The 18,926-nt window shown below is 38.9% G+C and overlaps 1 protein-coding gene across 1 annotated transcript in view; it reads right to left on the bottom strand.

Moving 5' to 3' along the window:
• LOC102821967 overlaps positions 1-18,926 on the bottom strand; it is a 178,795-nt gene that overhangs the window by 99,751 nt on the left and 60,118 nt on the right. The window contains exons 4-6 of the mRNA XM_006868594.1: positions 3,713-8,015; positions 3,301-3,643; positions 1,637-3,225 (exon numbers count right to left, since the gene is read on the bottom strand). Coding sequence (XP_006868656.1) covers positions 1,637-3,225; positions 3,301-3,643; positions 3,713-8,015 — 6,235 coding nt within the window. The remainder of the gene's footprint in view (positions 1-1,636; positions 3,226-3,300; positions 3,644-3,712; positions 8,016-18,926) is intronic.

Raw genomic sequence — 18,926 nt, 5'->3', positions numbered from 1 at the left:
ACAAGGTTGGTGGTTCAAACTCACCAGCTGCTTCTCAGAAACCCTAAACAGGATCGCTATGGGTCAGAAATGATTTGATGGCACTAAAACCCAACAACAACAGCATATGGTTTCTGAAGAACAGCTAATGAGTTTGAACCACCAAACCTGGGGTTCAAGCTGACCTTGCAGTCCAGTGTTTTTATCTCACAAAGCCATACCAGGAACTCCTTTATAGGCACTACAAGGGAAATAATGTGTTATTGATCTCAAAGAGCAGAAAGATTAGAAGGCGGAAGCACATGAGTCACTCATGACTCTTCTAAGTAGAAGACTAAGGTAAATCCACAGACAAAATATACACAAAATGGCAGGCTATGGAGAGTCAAAGGGATGGTTCTCATGTGGAGGTGTAGGGAAAACAGCGAGATTCTGAAGAGGCTTCCTTAAAGCAGTGGTATTGAGAGGATCTGGAAAAACAGGAATTCAATAATTTAAAATACGTAGCAACACCAAGTGGGGGTAGGAGAGAAAACAAATTCCAGAAGAGAATCATCTTGAGAAAAAGTATGGTGGTAGGAAACATGCGGTATATAACCAAAGCATAGGGAGACAAGATTAGAAAAAAAACAAAACAAAAACAAAACATAGAGGGCCTTACAATACAGACTGAAACGGTTCCACTTGATTTAACAGGCAATGTAGAACCCTTCAGTAGCCATGGTGGTACAGTGGTTAAAGCTCTTGGCTGTGAACAAAAAGGTCGACAGTTTGAACCCTTCAGCTGCTTAAGTGGGAGAAAGATACGGCAGTCTGCTTCTGGAAAGATGCCATCCTTGGAAACCCTATGGGGCAGGTCTACTCAGTCCTCAGTCCGATAGGGCTGCTCTGAGTCGGAAATGACTTGACAGCAGCAGTGGGCTGTTTGGGAGAACCACTTAAGAAACATTTTTCAAACCCCCCTCATTTCTTTTAAAGTGACTTTCCTTTACAAATACTTGGTATTGAAGTATTATTATTTGCTCCTTAGGCTTTTCCAGATAAAGGTACAATTCATGAGATTCCCAGAGAAAGTTCCACGATCTTGGGAATGCCAGAAAGGAAAGTCTCACATGCTCACATTTTTCTGTTTTTACATTAGTTGTTTAAAAGAAAAACAAATGTTACTGAATTTCAAAAACGATTTCCTGCTATGTTTCCAGCTCTTATCTGTGAATCTGGCTCTTCACTGTCCTGCTACATATGAAGAAAAACATGAGCAATTCAACTGAGGAGTTTTTGTCACATCATTACTTAATTTTACTCAACAGAAATATATTCATGAGGCTACATGAAAAGCAACGATTTCTTCATCTAGAGTACCTTAATAAATTCAGAATGTTGTCACTTCAGTTAGTTTGAAAAATAATGACCAGCCCAGAACTAGACAATAAGTTGCTTTTCTTTTGCACCTCTGAAATTCTGATTTAGCGTTTTTTTCTCATTGTAAGAGTCCAACTAAAATACATGAGTTATTAACCACGTCAGTTAAAAAATAATGCTGACCTGTTTTAAAACAAATTTTTTACAACTTCAAAACACTGGTTTTCTTAATAAACTTTTAGATCATTTCATGATCTAAAGCTTTACTTACTAGTGAATAATCAAAATAACTTACCTCTGTGAATAAGGTTAATCTGGCTGAGCTGTCTTGAACATGGGAACTCTTTGATACTGGTTCCTGAAAATTTCCACCAAATCTGGCTCCTTTTTCCGAGGAATGGGTTTTGGAAGTCTGCAGATATTGATGATAGGCACTTTTTAAAGAAGAATGTAGTTTAGAAGTAAGGTCTGATTTTTGTAGAAACGAGGCTTTTTCTGGCCACAGACCAATTTGCAGATTTGAGGTAGTAGGTTCATTTGCCATTGCATATGAATTCTTAGAAATTCCAGTCCTTTCCTGGTCATCGTCAGGGGAAAATGTAATTGGAGAATCCGGCAACTGGAAGGTAATGTGTTCTCTCCTGCGAGATCTCAGATTTCCTTTATGCACTAGTTCTCCCTCTTCCTCCTCCTCTTCTCCTTCCCTCCCCGTCTCCTGTCCATCCTCATCAAAATTCATCTTTAGACGTTCTGAAACTGACTGGAGAAGTGATAAAACAGAAGACGGCTGATTTGTACTCTCTCTTGATTTTGTGGAGCCATGGTGCCCAGGTGAGACCTCACTGGATAGAATGTCCTCCTGAGAACTGTCATCCTCATAGATGGGAGACAAAGCTAAGGGATAAATTTTGTACCGTTTGGCCTCCACTGATAAGAACATTTCTGAATGATCACTATCAAAAGTCTCACCCAGTTTAGTATCCTTTTCAAAATGATGGACAAGGTCAGTTCTACTCTCAGATCTTTCACATGCCAGAGCAGGCATGCTGTCAAGGGATGTGTCAGGAAATAAGAGAGAATGTGTTCTTTTTACTTCTGCAGAAGCATACTTGTCCTCATCTTGAAGGGGCTCTTCATATAATATAGTAAAAGATGGATTTTCTTGTTCATCCTGAGAAACAAAGGCTAAGTTAGAGTGTTCTTTTTCACTGCTACAGTCCAGATCTGTCTTTTTGTTACATACGGCAGTAACAGACATTCTTTTGTCCAGACTTACCACAGTATCCCCAGGTTGAAAATCAGGTACTGCTAAGGCTGGGTAGCCTTCATAATCCTTGCTTAATGTAGGTGATTCATAGCCTCTGAAATGTGATCTGTATCCACTGTCACACGCTATTAAGCTTCCCTTTATTCCAGAGGGCTCTTCCTCCATTTCTCCAACAATCACTTCAGGATACACTTGTGGTACTTTTTCAGGTTCAAGTTCAGAAGGAAGCATGGCCTCTGCTTGTGACAAGGTTAAATCCAGACCTGTTCCATATACTTTCTCAATGTCTGACCTTGTAGATAACACTTCGTGTTTCTCACTATTTCCATCAGAATCTTCTGGAGATCTTCTCTCTATTTCTGTCATAGGAAGCGTGGACACAGTTGTTCCAAAAGTCTCTTTAACATCTTCTTTGCATGTATTTTCCATTCCTGAACAGGCAGAGACAGGTGGTGCCTTCTTGTGTGCTTCTTTCACATCTAACATAAAAGGTAACAACAGTTCAGTATTCCTAGTTAAACCTTCAGCATTCTTCTGGTAAGTGTTTTTCATGTCTAGCACAACAGGAGTCACCTCAGTTTTGCCACTATCTCCTGCAGCATCCTGTGGGTAAGTATCTTTTATTTCTAATATAACAGGTGTCTCCTCAGTCCTTACAATAATAGCTTCTTCGGCATCCTTTTGGAAAACACTTCCCATTTCCAATGGAACAGTCATCACCTCAGTTTTTTCAGTAATCCTCGCAGCATCTTTTTGGTTGATATTTTCCACTTCTGACTTAACAGGTGCCACTTTGGTCTTGTCATTATCCCCTTCAGAATCCGTTTGGCAAATATCTTCCATTTCTAATTTAACAGATATCACTTCAGCATTTTCAATAATCTCAGCATTTTTTTGGTAGGTACTTTCTACTTCTGGCATAACAGGTAATATTTCAGTCTTGCCAATATCCCCTTCTGCATGTTTTTGGTATATTATTTCCATTTCTAAAGGAACAGGAATCACCTCAGTCTTTACAATATCCCCTTCAGCATCCTTTTGGCAAATATTTTCCATTTCCAGTACATCAGGTATCACTTCAGTTTTCCCAGTAATCCCCTCAGCATGTTTCTGATAGATATTTTTCGCCTCAGACATAACAGGCATTACTTCAGTTTTGCCAATATCCCCTTCATTATCCTTCATCTTATAAACATTTTCCATCCCTAAAATGACAGATAATCCCTCATTTAATCCCTCATTTTTTTCAATATACTTCTCAGCACCCATTTGGCATACTTCTCCCATGTTAAAAATATCAGCTCTTGGCTCAATTTTTGTGCTATCCAATTCAGTCTCCTTTTTTTGTGCTTTTCCCATTCCTAACATAGGAAGAGCTGCCTCAAATTTCTTACTATCCAATTCAACATCCCTTGTGCTTGCTTCCCCCATTTCTAACATAGAAGGCATAAATTCCATTTTTCCTTTGTTTACTTCAGTATCCTTTTTGTGTACTTTTCCCATATCTGACAGGGAAAGGGGTGTGCTTTTACTACTGTGTCCTGGCAAGCTTTTTTCAGATATACACACTAGACTATCAGATAAGCTGCTCTTGGATGTACCAGGTGCATGGATATCATCATTCACGAATGGAGGCCATTTGAAATTTAATAAAAGAGTCCTTTTGTCTGTCCCAGTTTTGTGATTATCCACACACTCTGTTTCAATTTTCTGTTTACAGTCATCTTCGAGCAGTAAATGTGTTTTTGTTTTTATTCCATCATCTAACTCTTCATGAGGCATGTCTTCAGCTAGTAAAGCAGTATCTGATTCCTGCAAATTTATACTATCAGAACACCCTACTCCACTTTGAGAAAATAGGGATTTCTGGTAGAGAACAATTTCTCTTCCTTTAATTGACTCTGTGCTACTAAGTAAGTTATTTACAGAGAAGAATCTACTTAAAATTTTCTTTTCATTCATTTCATGTGTGCTTTGGTTTACTGCCTGCTCTGATACCAGGAACTCCCTAACTCTATCATGTGATTTAATATCATCACTGTTTAGAATTTTTGAAGTACTAGCCTGAAGTTCAGAATCCCAGATATTCTCAGTATCTTCAAAAGCATCATGTATCAAATTCTCTTGGGCTGAATAAATAATCTCATCAACTAACTCCCTAGCTTGATCTTCTAACAAACAAGACACATCCATTCTATCAGAATCAAAAAGAAGACTCTTCTCACCAACTTTAAGCAAAACACTGGCCTTTTCTTCCCCTTTGCTTTCTGATGTGTTTTCCATGTCCTGCTCCTCCAAATGATCTGCCAGTAGGATTCCTGTTGGTATCACCTCTTCTGACGTGTTTTTCTCAGGGATGTCTTCTTTCAGAGTGCCTGGATTCATTATACTACTTGTGGCTATAGGTCCTTCGTGAATGCCAACTGTAGGTTTAGACTTCAGTTCTTCTCTGACAGTGTTAAAGATCTCAGCAATTAAAGTATCAGCCTTTTTAAGTAAGCCACTTTTAGAGTCCAAAAGTTGGTCATGTGCTCTTCTCCTTGCTTCTATATGCTCAGCAGATGCTTCAGAACACTGCTGTCCTGAGCTGTTAACTGACACTGAAACCCCAGCAACTGCTGCAGCCTCTGCTTCCATGGGATTGTCAAACTGGGCAGCAGCTGGGAACTCAAGAGATCCTTTCCCAGGATGAACCCCAAAAGGTTCCCGAAGTGGGGTCACTTCTGCCCCTGTTGGGATAGATGTTTCACATTCCAAATAAGAGATATCAGGGGACAGCAGGTTAGTTAAGGGGACACCTTCATGTGTGAGACCTATGGTAACTTTTTGAGAGTTATTATTTTTTAGATTACATGAACCTGTAACCATGTTAACTTCTTCTGAGTTACCAGACAAAGACGACACATCATCAATACAACCCCTTAGGAAAGGAGCACTCTCTTTCGCTCTGTGAGATGAGGCTTTCTGTTCTGATCTCTGCACAGAAGGGACATTAAGCCAGCTTGAATCTGCAGCTGCAGAGGCATTTTTTCCCAAACTGACATCAGAACTCAGAAAAGGTGAATTTACTTTTATGCTGTCAGTTTCTTGGAATTTTGGAGAGATATTAGTTAAGCTGAGTTCTGCCATTTCTGAGAGTCCAGAAGCAGCTGGAAAACTTTTGGTCCCATGAGTCTCTAAAGGCTCACAAACCATGTAAGGTTCAGTTTCATGACTGTGTAACAGTTGCCTAGTGATTTTTCCATCATGAACAGGAAGTAATGGGAGAAGAAGAGGATCACCAAATGCTTCCACCTTTGTCTCCTGTTTATCTTGGGAGTTGGTGGCAGGAGTAAAAACCTCAGCTTGGTAATTCTGTCTATAGTCAAAATCTAAACATTTCTCTTTCATCTCATCATCTAAGGACTGAACACTGTTATCTAAAGAAGGCAATTCTGACAAAATTGGCTTTGCTGGGACATCTGTTATTTCAGATGTAGAAGAAGAAATTTTACTCTGAGAAATCATTCTGGGATCAGTTTGAGAAACAGAATTTTTGGGTAGGGGTATAGTTTTTCTTCTTCTAGAACATGATTCAACAGGAACACCATTCTGACAATCTACTTCAGCTTTTGGTAACATCTGAGCAAATGTATCAGCTTTGGCTTCCAAGGAAAAAGAACCAGACTTATGCAAAGTGCTCTTATTTACTTTAGTGTCGGAAGGAGTTCGCTTCGCTTTATTAGGCCTTTGAGATGAAACTGAACTGTGGTTCTTAGAGCGGCTTCCAGACTCAGAGCTCAACAGGCCTGCTCCTGTTAAGAGGACATCACTGCTTTCAGGATCGAGTGAAACCTGGTATTCTTTACTATCAGGGAAAACGTCCCTGGATTCAAAACTTGAAGGTGTGTGCTTAAGGTGGAGTGAAGAAGGAGGCCTCGTTCCATCTGCAGTTTCAACACAATTTGCCACATTTTTGTCCTGACATTGACAAGAAACACCAGTACTATTGACACCCCCTGTTTCAATGAGCACAGTACCTTTATCCTTTAAAACAGGCATCTCCAACTTGCCAAGCATGCCAACACCAGAAACAGAGGTAGGGGGTGAAGTATTGAAATTTAACTTCTTACAGTCAAGGGTATGAGATGTTTTAGCATCCATTGATACTTTGGCTTGTTGAGGATTCTCAGAGACAAAAGGTGGTTCTGAAATGTGATTTCTATTCACTTTAAAACTCAGTTCAGGTGCTAATTTATTTTCTGAGCATGCTACAACTGCTGATTCACTGGTACATTTTAAAGAGGCCAAGTCCTTTTGATTTATTCTAATAATTTGAGGAGTTGTGTCACAAGGCCTAATGGCAAGCTTTTTGGTTTCTGTTGCAAACTGGTCAGTGTCTTTGGGTAATGACTCGTTTCTACTTTTTAGAGCATTCGTAGTACTTGAAGTTGTGTGTTCCACAGGTGAAGAGCTTTCTGTTTCTTGCTTGACTTCTGTAACAGCTGAATGTATTTGAGAGTCTCGAGCAGCAGACTGCTTTCTTTCATTTACACATTCTGGGTCTGTCACAACATGTCTCTGGAAAGCAATGGTACCAGTGTGATGGGCAGCCAGCTTTAATGAGTTATCTATGGGTTGTGTGTCAGAACACTTACTGTCTGGCAACTGCAGAGTTTCGTGCCTAATTGATACCTTTGGACTTGGCAAATTTGCACTTTCCTGTTTGGTAGTGTCACTCCCATCAGCTTTACCACAAGCGAGGTCAGAAGCAGCAGGGCTCTGAAGTTTGACAGGCCCTCCTCTTTGCACCAATGTCCTATTATTTGGCAAACAAGTGCTTTCTTTTACTGTGTTTTCTGTCATAGTTCTCCTCTGAAAATCTGGATTGCAAGGAGCACTGCTGTTGTTACTTCCTGTAAACAAAGCTGAACATACCAAATTTCTGTCAGTCTGAGAAACTGGTACACAACTCAGAGGCCGCTGTGAATCATTTTCTCCAAGAGCGGAGTTGGAGTTCATCAGAGAAGGGGATGACCTACTTCTCTCAAGTCCCCCAGGATCAGTTTTATTAAAAACATCCTTAGAAGCAGCACTGTTTTGCAGTTCTGAGTTGTTTGTTGGATGGCTTTCTGTGCTCACATTTATTTTTCTACAATCAGAGTCCTCTAACAGGCCTCCAAGAAAATGTCCTTTCAGAGATGGGTCTGTGCTAGTTGATGATGATGTTTTTGGAGCTACCACTGCTCCAGCCTCACTTCCAGGGCCAGTGTGTGCGCTTTCCACAGGGTCAGAACTTTCCTTTCCTCCATCCAAGTGATCCACAGTTTCTAACGCAGTCTGTTTCTTTAAGTATTTCCTAATTTGCCTGGGGCCCCGATATGTTGCATATGTTACTGAAGGTTTCTCTGGTGTGTCATCACTTTGTCTGTAAAAAAGAATCAGCATTGAGAATATCAGGAAATATAATTAACATCTAACAGCATCCCCCAAATTGTGGTAAAGTATATCTTTCAAATACTACGTCATACTACGTCAATTAATATGTACTAATTTATGAAGGAAATCTTTAAGTTTAGTGATAACTATCTTTGTTTCTTTATAAAACATAAATCGTTATCAATACAGCATACAGAATGTCTAAGCTCCTTAGAACTGCTTCCTCCTACGAGATTAAATACCTGTCTCTCTCACTGTGGTTAAGGAGCTCTGGTAGTGTAGTGGTTATGAATTGGGCAGCTAACCTCAAGGTCAGCAGTTCGAAACTGTCAGCTGTTCCATGGGAGAAAGAGAAGGCTTTCTGCTCCTGTAAAGATTTATAGCCTCAGAAACCCTGTACAGGGTCACTATAAGTTGGCACACCACCACCACCTCACTGTGGTTAAGGCAAAGAACTTGGGCTAATGAGTGCAAGGTGTGAGTTCTATTTCTAATCTCAAAAGAGCATTAGACTTAGAAGAAAATGCCTCTGTGCCTCATACTAGTATCCTAAGTTTATGAATACATGACAATGCTTTCTCCACTATAGTGAGCTTTGATTCCTTCACTATTAGATGTGCATTTGAATAGCAATTTTTAGTAAATAAGTGGAAAAGTTTTCAATGAAAACATCTGGCAAAATATCTGTTCTGCAATAAGAACTTAAAAAAATATTTGTTAACTCAATAAATGAAAGACTAAAATTCCTCTCTCATGTTAAGCTCTGCAAATAATCAATTTGTGTAGTAAGTATTCAACTGCCTGGGTAAATGCAGTAATCAAAACGGATTTCTACAAGTGTTAGGAATCTACCACAACATAAACTCCCTGTTGTTCTCAGAGCCCAACTTCCTTTAAGGAATCTACCTATAGAAGGTCTCACACCATGTCATACTCCTTTTAACATATGGCATATGACACAGGTACTTTTATATATGGCATTAACTCTCCTTAAATTCCAGTCTGACAGAAACTCTAATGTCCTCTTAAGACTCACCACTCACCACTCACCACTCACCATTTACATTCATCACAAACCTATTTCAGGAACAAATTACTAAAACAAGAAGCTTAGAGACTCTGATTCTGGGGAGAAAAGGACTCTGAGCACAGCATTTACCACATTAAATTACAAAGATATATGCACTTTGGGCTATTTGAAGGCAAGCATTACAATATGTCATTTATCATCTTTGTATTTTTAGATATCCAACAAAACCAAACTGAAAAAAAAATTCAAGTCTCAACTTGCAGTATTGAAGGATTACATAGGCAAAATATTGAATGATGCAGAAAGCATCAAAAGAAGGTAGAAAATATCAAGTCAAATCAGATTTAAGGAAAAAAAATATATTACATTTTGGATAAAACTATAATCTTAACTTGTAAATCTCATGTTGAAATACAGAACCCATACCCACTTCATACTGACAATTTTCTGTGTACTGACATATCACACATCACTGCTGACAACAAATCAAATGTAGAAATCCAGATGAAATATTTGTAGGGCTAGTGAACCTGTGATTAAACACATTTCTAACATTCTATAGGGCTATATGATTTTTACTAATGCTGTTAAGAATTTCTACAGAGTGACTTTGTGCCAAGCTGAATATAGCTTGTACCACTCACCACAGTGATTCTAGAGTACAGCCTGAAGTGGTTACCCATATTTAATATTTTACTAGGGTGTTTTTCTTGACCAAAATTACTACTGATATTTTCAAAGGAATACCAGTTTTCCCTAGTAGCAGGGGTATTGGGTCTTTACAGCTACTTTATATTTGTTGGAAGATCACACATCTTGATTCTGCACCCTTTATTTCCCACTACCCTCTCTCAGGACACCAGCATCTCTTGTCTAGATAATTTGAATGGTATTCTAGAACCCATTCTTCCTGTCTCCAGTCTGTATCCTCATGAGCCCAATGAGTTCTCTACCACGACAATGAATTTTCTAAAATGACGTGGTTTTACCACTTACCTACATAGCAGTCCTCAAGGACGAGGCTCAGATTCTCTTGAGTAATATAGACAGATTTACACAATCAGAGAACGGTGCGCGCTTCCCAGTCACTTCCTGACAAACCAGATTAATCTCTTTACCTTTATTCATGCTTTTTTCCCTTTATTCTGACAGGTGTTTCAATCTAGTAAACATCTTATGTCTCAAGCTTCATTTCAAGTCTCTGTTCATTAAATCACTATCTGGTATTATGCTCCCAACTGGCTACAACAGTATTGTTTTATGTCTGCTTTTCAAAACGCTTCATATACTCATACTTTATGATTACTCACTTGCACATTCTATGACTTACTGCAATATAAAGAGTGTTCATAAATGCATATATGTTTGAACCTTGGCATCTTGTACAGTGTCTGGCATATAGTTGGCATTCAGTACGTGGAAGTTGAATTTTTTAAAAAAAAGATGGAAGGAATACACAGAGTAAATGTACCAAAAACAAACTGCCAATGTTTAATCATTTGAAGAGGTAGCATTTGATCAAGAACCAAACAAGAAGTCCAAGGTATACTTGGGAATTGTGATAAACAAATTGACATCTTGGAACTTGATGTAATACAAACTGAAATTTGTCAACAAACTGATGAAGCACAGGATGTTCTCACTCATCTACGCTACAAAATTTGGAAGACAGCAACCTGGCTAACTGATTGGAAGAGATCCATATTTGTGCCCATTCCAAGGAGAGGTGACGCAAATGGAATGCAGCTATCACTGAACAATATCATTAATATCAAATGCAAGTAAAATTTTACTGAAGATAATTTAAAAACGGCTGGAACAGTACATCAACAAGGCAATTTGCTTGCCCAGGGAAACATCAAGGCAAGTGGTTGGGGTCCCCTCAGTGCAAACCTCCTTCCAAGACTAAGACTCAATGGGAATACACGTTCTGATTGGAGACCACGCTAGACACCGATAAGGGGAAGTGAGGGAAAACAGCAATGAAGTGGTGAGCTAAGCCCTACAATGTTCAATAGACTTCTGTGAACCCGAGTGAAGACCTGGTTGGCCAGCAGTGTGGCAAGACCTAGGGACTGTTGGGCCCAGAGTCAGTGACATAGCCACAGAGGACTAGAGTGGAGAGTGAAGCTACCAGCTGATAAGACGAGAGGGCATAAGAACACCCACACTTGCAGATAATACCCACTTATCAGAGCTCAACCAGAAGTAAAAAGAAAAGGGAAGAAAAGCAAGAAAGAAAGAAAAAAAAGTATTCTCATACAATTTGATGAACTTGACCCACACCTATGGAAGCAGTAGCTCAAAAGAGGAACAAGTCCTTACAGCAAGAATCATTCCCATCCCTTCTACACACAGAGTAGACAGGGATGGGCAACTTGGACATTGGCTACCCAAAATGGGGGATGGGGGGCTACAAAGGCAAGAAGTGACTGGCTTAACAAGCTTTCAAGAGGGAACCTAGATCCAGAGGGCCTGGAGGAAGGTAGAATCTCCAGTGAGTAGTATTCAATCTGTCTAGGCGGGGCTGATGCAATGAAATGCAGACGGGGCTCTTGTGATACAATAGTGAATAATTGTTATCAGGACTGATTGTGAGGGTTGGAAATGTAAAGGTAGATGTTTTATAGCAAGGAGGGGAGTGATTAACTTTTCAGTCTAGGAGCGGAGGTCCCTAGGACCATCAAGAGAGAAGAGCAAAGAGCGGGGACCCTACCCAGAGAAGCAGTGATGCCTAAATGGAGGCAGAGATGATGACGTGGAGCGATGGAGCAGCTGGAGACTTTAGATCCAGAGAGGGAGAGCGACTGTGTGCTGAAGACCTTGGGGATACGGGGGAAGGCTTGCAGGGTATACCCTTTGGTTGGTTGATGATGCATGGAGGGGATTGTAACCATGGCAATGAGACGATATATGATAGAATGAATGTAAAACTAATGTTCTCCCATATAAACTATCACATAATTCACAATAAGACATTTAAGGAAAAAAAAATTACTAAAATAAAAAAATGTTCAACGAACAAAGATAACAGTTTGAGGAGTAAAGTGCGCCTGACTCAAACCACGGTGTTTTCAATCACCTCATATGCATGTGAAAGTTGGACAATGAACAAGAAGAATGGAAAATAATTCATATGTTTGAGTTGTGGTGTTGGAGAAAAATACTGACAGTCCCATGGACTACCAAAACAACAAACATCTGTGTTGTTAGAAATATAGCTAGAATGCTGCTTAGAACCAGGATGGCCAAGACTTTGCCTCACATACACTGTACATATCATCAGCGGGGACCAGTTCCTGGAGAAAGACATCATGGTTTGATAAAGTGGAGGGTCAGCGAAAAAGAAGGAAGACCCCCAATGAGATCGATTGGCACAGTGGCAGCAGCAATGGGCTCAAGTAAAATAAAAACTGAGAGGATGGCGCAGGAATGGGTGATGTTTTGTTCTCTTTGTGCATAGGGGTGCTAAGAATCGGTACTGACTCGATGGCACCTAACAACAACAACAACACAAGATTTGGCAGATTTTATAGTTTAATAAGCAATGATACTTAATGATAATCTAGTTCAGAGTAATATTTTCATTATAACAGGTGGTATTAAAAGTGTTTTACATCTGAACTCTCTATTTTAGTGTGCTGATGTGTGTTCTATTTGACTTTTTCAGATTAAACATACCATTAACCAAAACGCTACCATATAATACATATGGTATGGTGCTGCAGGCTAATGGGCTGGACTCCAAAGTCGGTTTGAATTGCAAGGTTGGCAGTTCAAGCTCCCAGCCACTCCTCAGAAACTCTATATAGTCGGAACCCACTCAACACTTAACAACAGCAATATCTAGCAAACTATATATTCTCCCCAAACTGAAAGCAATAGCATCAAGAAAGCTAAATTTGTCTGTAGGATAAAACAGAAATTTTACTGCTTTTGGCATGTGAAAATTGCATCATCTGTGCCCCTTACACACTTCTCAAATGTTAGCCGAAATAATTCATTTCAGCCTACATAACTGGGCACTGAAATCTTAACACACCACTGTCATTAAATAAGGAGTCCTGGTGTGGCACTGTGCGTTAATGCAATGGACTGTAAGGTTGGTTTGAACCACAAGGTAGGTGGTTCAAGTTCACCAGCCACTCCTCAAAAACCCTATATAGGGTCTCTATGGCTTGAAACTGACTCTACGGCACTTTACAACAACTACGTTGTTACATTTTAAAAACAAAACAAAATGGCATTCATTTATTTTGATGCTCCATTAACAAGCAGGGCTAACTCCATGGCACTTAACAGCAACATAAAGCAGGTACAGGTATAGGAGATGTATAGAGAAAAGCTTTGCCTTTCAAAAGTGGTTTTAACTGCTGCAAGTGTTTCAGGGTAGGTCAAACACTATTATAAAGTCTCAAATTGGGTAAGACACGGATCTATAAAAATATGTTGGAAAGAAAAATACAGACGAATTAATGTTGCTGGTGAAATCTCATTAGTCAGAAAATACAAGATCTTTTCAGAGCAACATGTGAAGGCCCAGAAGTCTGAATTGCAAATAATAAGAGTTGTTGTTAAGTGCCGTCGAGTTGATTCCAACCCATAGCGACCCTGTATAGGGTTTCCAAGGAGCAGATGGTGAGCTTGAACCACCTACCTTGCAGTTCAAACAACTTTGCAGCCTAACACATTAGTCCACAGTGCCACACTACCAGTTTTGCTTAATTTTTCTTACAAAGTTTAAATACACCTAAAACACACAACAAGCTGTAATGTTTTAGCCCCAAAAGACACCAAAATACTTCAGAAGATATAAGCATAGAAGTGTACATGAAATTCTGTTATTGTTACTAAGTGCCATCAGATTGGTTCCAATTTCATAGCACCCCTATGTAGGGTTTCCGAGGAGTGGCTGTTGAACATTGAACTGTTGACCATGCGGTTCAAACCAACCTTGTGATCCAGTGCATTATCCTGCAGCACCACAGGAAATAAGAAATAAGGTAAGAAACAGAATTTTACTCAAGTATTGCACTGCAGGATAATGCACTGGACGGCAAGGTCGACAGTTCAAACCCACCAGTCACTCCTTGAAAACTCTATACCGGGTCACTACAAGTTGGTACTGACCCGACAGCACTTAACAACAACTACTACCAACTCCCTTCTAATAGGGCTTCACGTATTATATTTCATCATTTCAAGAATGCAAATTTTGACCTGAAAGGATTGGGGGTGGGATATCACTGCTTTCATAAATGTTTAGGGCCCTTTGGTTACTTTCTACTAAAGTAATTCAATTGGTTAGTATTAAACTGAAAAGTCTGCTCCAATGACTCACATCCTTAGTATCTGGTGTTCTTCTATCTCTTATAAACCTCATCTGCTGCAATTTCACCCTTAACTTATAAAAGAAGGGGTGGAGGGTAGAGCAGTGGTTAAGCATATGGCTGCTAACCAAAAGGCTAGTGGTTTAAACCTACCAAGGACATCCATGTGAGAAAGATCATAGGCAATCTACTTCTATAAAGATAACAGCCATGAAAATCCTATGGGGCCATTCTATTCTGTCACATAGGGTGGCTATGAGTCAGAATTGACTTCATGGCACTGAACAACATATTCACTTCATACTATGGTTACAAATACAGAACTATGGTTACATACATTGTTGTGTACCATCAAGTCAGTTTCGATTCTTAACAATCCTATATAGAGTTTTCGAGGCTACAAATCTCTATGGGAGCAGAAAGTCTCATCTTTCTCCCAAGGAGTGGCTGGTAGATTCGAACCACCCAATGTTAAACAGGCCTGCACAGAACACACTACGCTACCATAGCTCCATGGTTATATACATACACAAGTAAATATAAACTAGTTGCATTCTTTAAAGTATATTGCATGTTTAAAGTATGAACATCAAAGTTGGAAGCTTAGTTTGATGTATTATATAATTAGTCCCTTTGGGTTCTGATGAGCTGCACTCCAACTTTTTAAAAAGTTAGTCATTCTAATACAGTCTTTAAACATCATTTTTTCAGACGGCAACTGAATCATCATAATTGAAGAGCATTAAAAACATAAAACAGACTTGTAATTTTTGTGGGGTTTTTCTGTAATAAAAGAAAGCAAAAATATAAAACTGTTGAAACCTAACTTTTAAAATAACTTAAGATTAAAAAAAAAAAACTAAGAATGAGGGAGGGGAATATTAAAATTTCATGTATTCTCTTTGCACCATATGTATGGATTATAATATATTATACATTATGGTTTCATGTGATACAACATATATATCACTGTTCTTTCTATGGTTGTGTGATCCACATGATAAACCAAGGCCAACCCAAGACATGTCACTCTATTAATAAAATTCTGAAATAGGAGGCTGAAAAAGAGAACTGTCAGAAACCCCATAAAGGGCTGCTATGAGTTGGAACTGACTCAACAGCACTTCACAACAATATCAACAGTCTCTCATTCACTTTTAGGCAAAGTACGATTGATCTACTTTATCATTATGATTTCTTTTCAAATTACATACTTAGGGATAATCTCTCATACAATAAGTTAAAGGTTTAAACTTTTCTATGCAAATCTCAATTGCAAAACCAGCAAGGGGTTGGGGGAGGGGGAGGGGGGAAGGGGATCACAAAAGAATGTCTAGAGAATGATAAAAAAAAAAAAAGTTACCAAAAAGATTTTCTTAAGGTTTTGTGGATATTAAAAAGGGAATGTAGTGAGGTACAAAGTTAACTATGTTGTTGTTGTTAAGTGCCGTCGAGTCGGTTCCGACCCATAGCGACCTTGTGTACCATCAAGTCAGTTTTGATTCTTAACAATCCTATATAGAGTTTTCGAGGCTACAAATCTCGAAACCCAGTACAGGGTTTCCGAGGGTGTAAATCTTTACGGGAGTAGAAAGCCTCATCTTTCTCCCGCGGAGCAGCTGGCAGTTTCGAACTGCTGACCTTAAGGTTCGCAGCCCGATTCGTAACCACTACGCTATACACAGATTTAATTACAAACCTGTTGATTATTCTCAATTAAGTGAAAATCAAATTAACAATGCACTTAGGGTAAGATTGTTTTTAAATTCACTTCAAATAATAACATACTTTCTAAATATTAAAAATTGCATTAATGGTCATCACAAGCATTAGATTATGAACCGTGGGAGAAAGATGATGCTTTCTGCTCTTGTAAAGACTTACATCCTTGGAAGCCCTATGCTAGGTTGCTGTGAGATGGAATCAACTCAAGTAGTACATTTTTTGTTTTTGAATACAGTGATAGCATTTTATAGCAAGTTATTTTATTAACCTGTCTCAATTTTAAGCCATGTACACTTTTTAAAACACTCTAATTATCAAGACATACAACTTTCTTATCAATGGAGAAAAGACTGAAGTTGTCAAGGACGTCATTCTTCTTGGATCAACTATCAACAGTCATGAAAACAGCAGTCAAGAAATCAAATGACATATTGCATTAGGCAAATCTGCTGTACAAGACCTTTTTTAAGTGCTGAAGAGCAAAGATGTCAGCTTGAGGACCTAAGTTGCGCCTGACCCAAGCCATGGTATTTTCAATAATCTCATATGCATGCGAAGCTGAACAATGAATAAGGAAGACCGTAGAAGAACTGATGCATTGGAGTTTTAGTATTGGAGGAGAATACTGAAAGTGCCATGGGCTGCCAAAGAATCTATTGATCTGTTTTGGAAGAAGTTCAGCCAGAATGCTCCTTGGAGGCCAAGCTGGCCAAACTTCATCTCTCATACTTTGGACATATTGTCAGGAGGGACCAGTTGCTGGAGAAGGATATCATGTTTGGTAAGGTGAAGGGTCAAAGAAAAAGAGGAAGACCTCCAGCGAGATGGATTGGCCAAGTGGCAGCATCGATGGATTCAAGCATGGCAACAGAAGTGAGGTTGGCCCAGGATTGGGCAGTGTTTCGTTCTGCTGCGCATAAGGTTGCTATGGGTCGGTATTGACTCGATGGACCTAACAACAACAACAACAACAAAGGGGAAAAAAACAAAATACAGGGAATTTTTCTTATGAGCAAAACAATGTGAAACCTTCTGCTAATTCACTCTTCCCTTTAAAAAATTAAAAATTTTATGTCCAACTTAAATCTCCCAGTAATTTCAGGAGTACAAGTATAAGTCAAAAAGTATTGCTAAAAAATCATAGAAACTGTTATTAAACAAAATTATCAAGCCAAATGTGAAGTTACTGTTTCTATACATATCCTCGATCAAGGTCTATACACTTGTGATATGCTGTGACCTTTCCAAACCTTTCCCAAAGAATTCTGCACTCTTCAATTTTAATCATGTTAAATCAGCAGTTTTGGCATCCTCAAGGAACTCAAACCCTATTCTTTTTAAATGTTTTTTTAAGTTTGGGGAACAAAAAGAAGCCTGAAGAGGCAAGGTCAGGGCTGTAAGATGACTAGGATAAGGTTTCCCAACGAAATTCTCATAGGACAGTTCTTGCTATCCTTGAAGAATGAACTGGTACATTATTGAGATGAAAGAAAAAGTTAAAAAAAAAAAAAAAATCATTAGAGCCACTTTCCTGCCCTTTTTCTCACCCATGGAGATCGCAATTTTCTTAAAACTTCTTCCTAATAAAGTCCTTGTGATCATCCTGTGCCCTTCAAGAAAAATCTGTCAAGATTACCCAATGGAATCCCCCTCAAAATAACTGTCATAACCTTCTGAGTAGATTTCTCTGCCTTGAATTGAATTGGTCCAGCAGAACCCTTTGGAAACCACCGTTTTGACTGGACCTTTTTTGAAGGCGTTCTAAAGACACTAAGACAAATGTAAAACTGAGAACTGTCTGCAGTCATCCACTAATCCCAGAGACATGTTTAACACAGTCTTTTGGACTAAACCCATGCACATATAAATTGGAGTCCTGGTAACAATACTTCAACTTAGCCTCATATATGCTCTTAAATTTTAAGTAACATTTTATACCAGAAATAGCTGCATGATCTCAGTTTGAAAATTTAACTATATCCTTGCTTTAAGTAAATTAACATCATAGAATCAAAACAACTTTAATATTTAAAACACAGATCCTCAAAATTAGTATCTTCTCCAGATGTGTTAAATATCTAAAAATAGTTCTCAAACACACTGTCAAAATAAACTATTAACCAAAAGGGTATTCAATTCCTAAACAAATTATCATTCTTAAAAAAATTGGCACTTGTCAACAGTGAGGTACTAAAATTAGGAAATGTTAAGTGTAAGCAAAATAATAAGTTATGGGGTTTCCAAAGATGGACCTCAGTCAAGCTGGATGTGAGTCCTGTGGTCTTTTTCTTTCCTTTGTCCCCACTAATTTATTTTAGAACTCCATTTCTTAAATGTTTACAACAGTGTGACTACACACACATATCACCTATGAAGTTTGTTGTAAGACTCCACTCGCAGACATTCTGATTCAGTGACCCAATAGTCTGCATTTCTAACAAGCCCCCATATGATGCTAAGACTGCTGATCCACAGACCACACTCTGACTAGCAGTGCTTTAATTGTTGTTAAGTGCCGTTGAGTCAATTCCAACCCATAGTGACCCTGTGTAGGGTTTCCAAGGAGCAGGTGGTGAGCTTGAACCACCAAACCTGCAGTTCAAATAGCTTTGCAGTCTGGTGCATTAAACCCACAGCGCCACACCAGTGCTTTAGGTTATGGTAGATTACGGATGTACTACAACTGACCACTTTTTCTGTTGTTGGACATTTGTATAACCTACTTTTTTTTAGGGTTCTTGATACCTGTTGCCAATTTGATTCTTTAAACATGCTGTTGTTGTTAAGTGCCATAGAGTCAGTTCTGACCCATAGT

The sequence above is a fragment of the Chrysochloris asiatica genome, unplaced genomic scaffold, assembly GCF_000296735.1.
Source record: "Chrysochloris asiatica unplaced genomic scaffold, ChrAsi1.0 scaffold00120, whole genome shotgun sequence".
Lineage (NCBI taxonomy): Eukaryota > Metazoa > Chordata > Mammalia > Afrosoricida > Chrysochloridae > Chrysochloris > Chrysochloris asiatica.
This window is presented reverse-complemented; position numbering and strand designations above follow the sequence as displayed.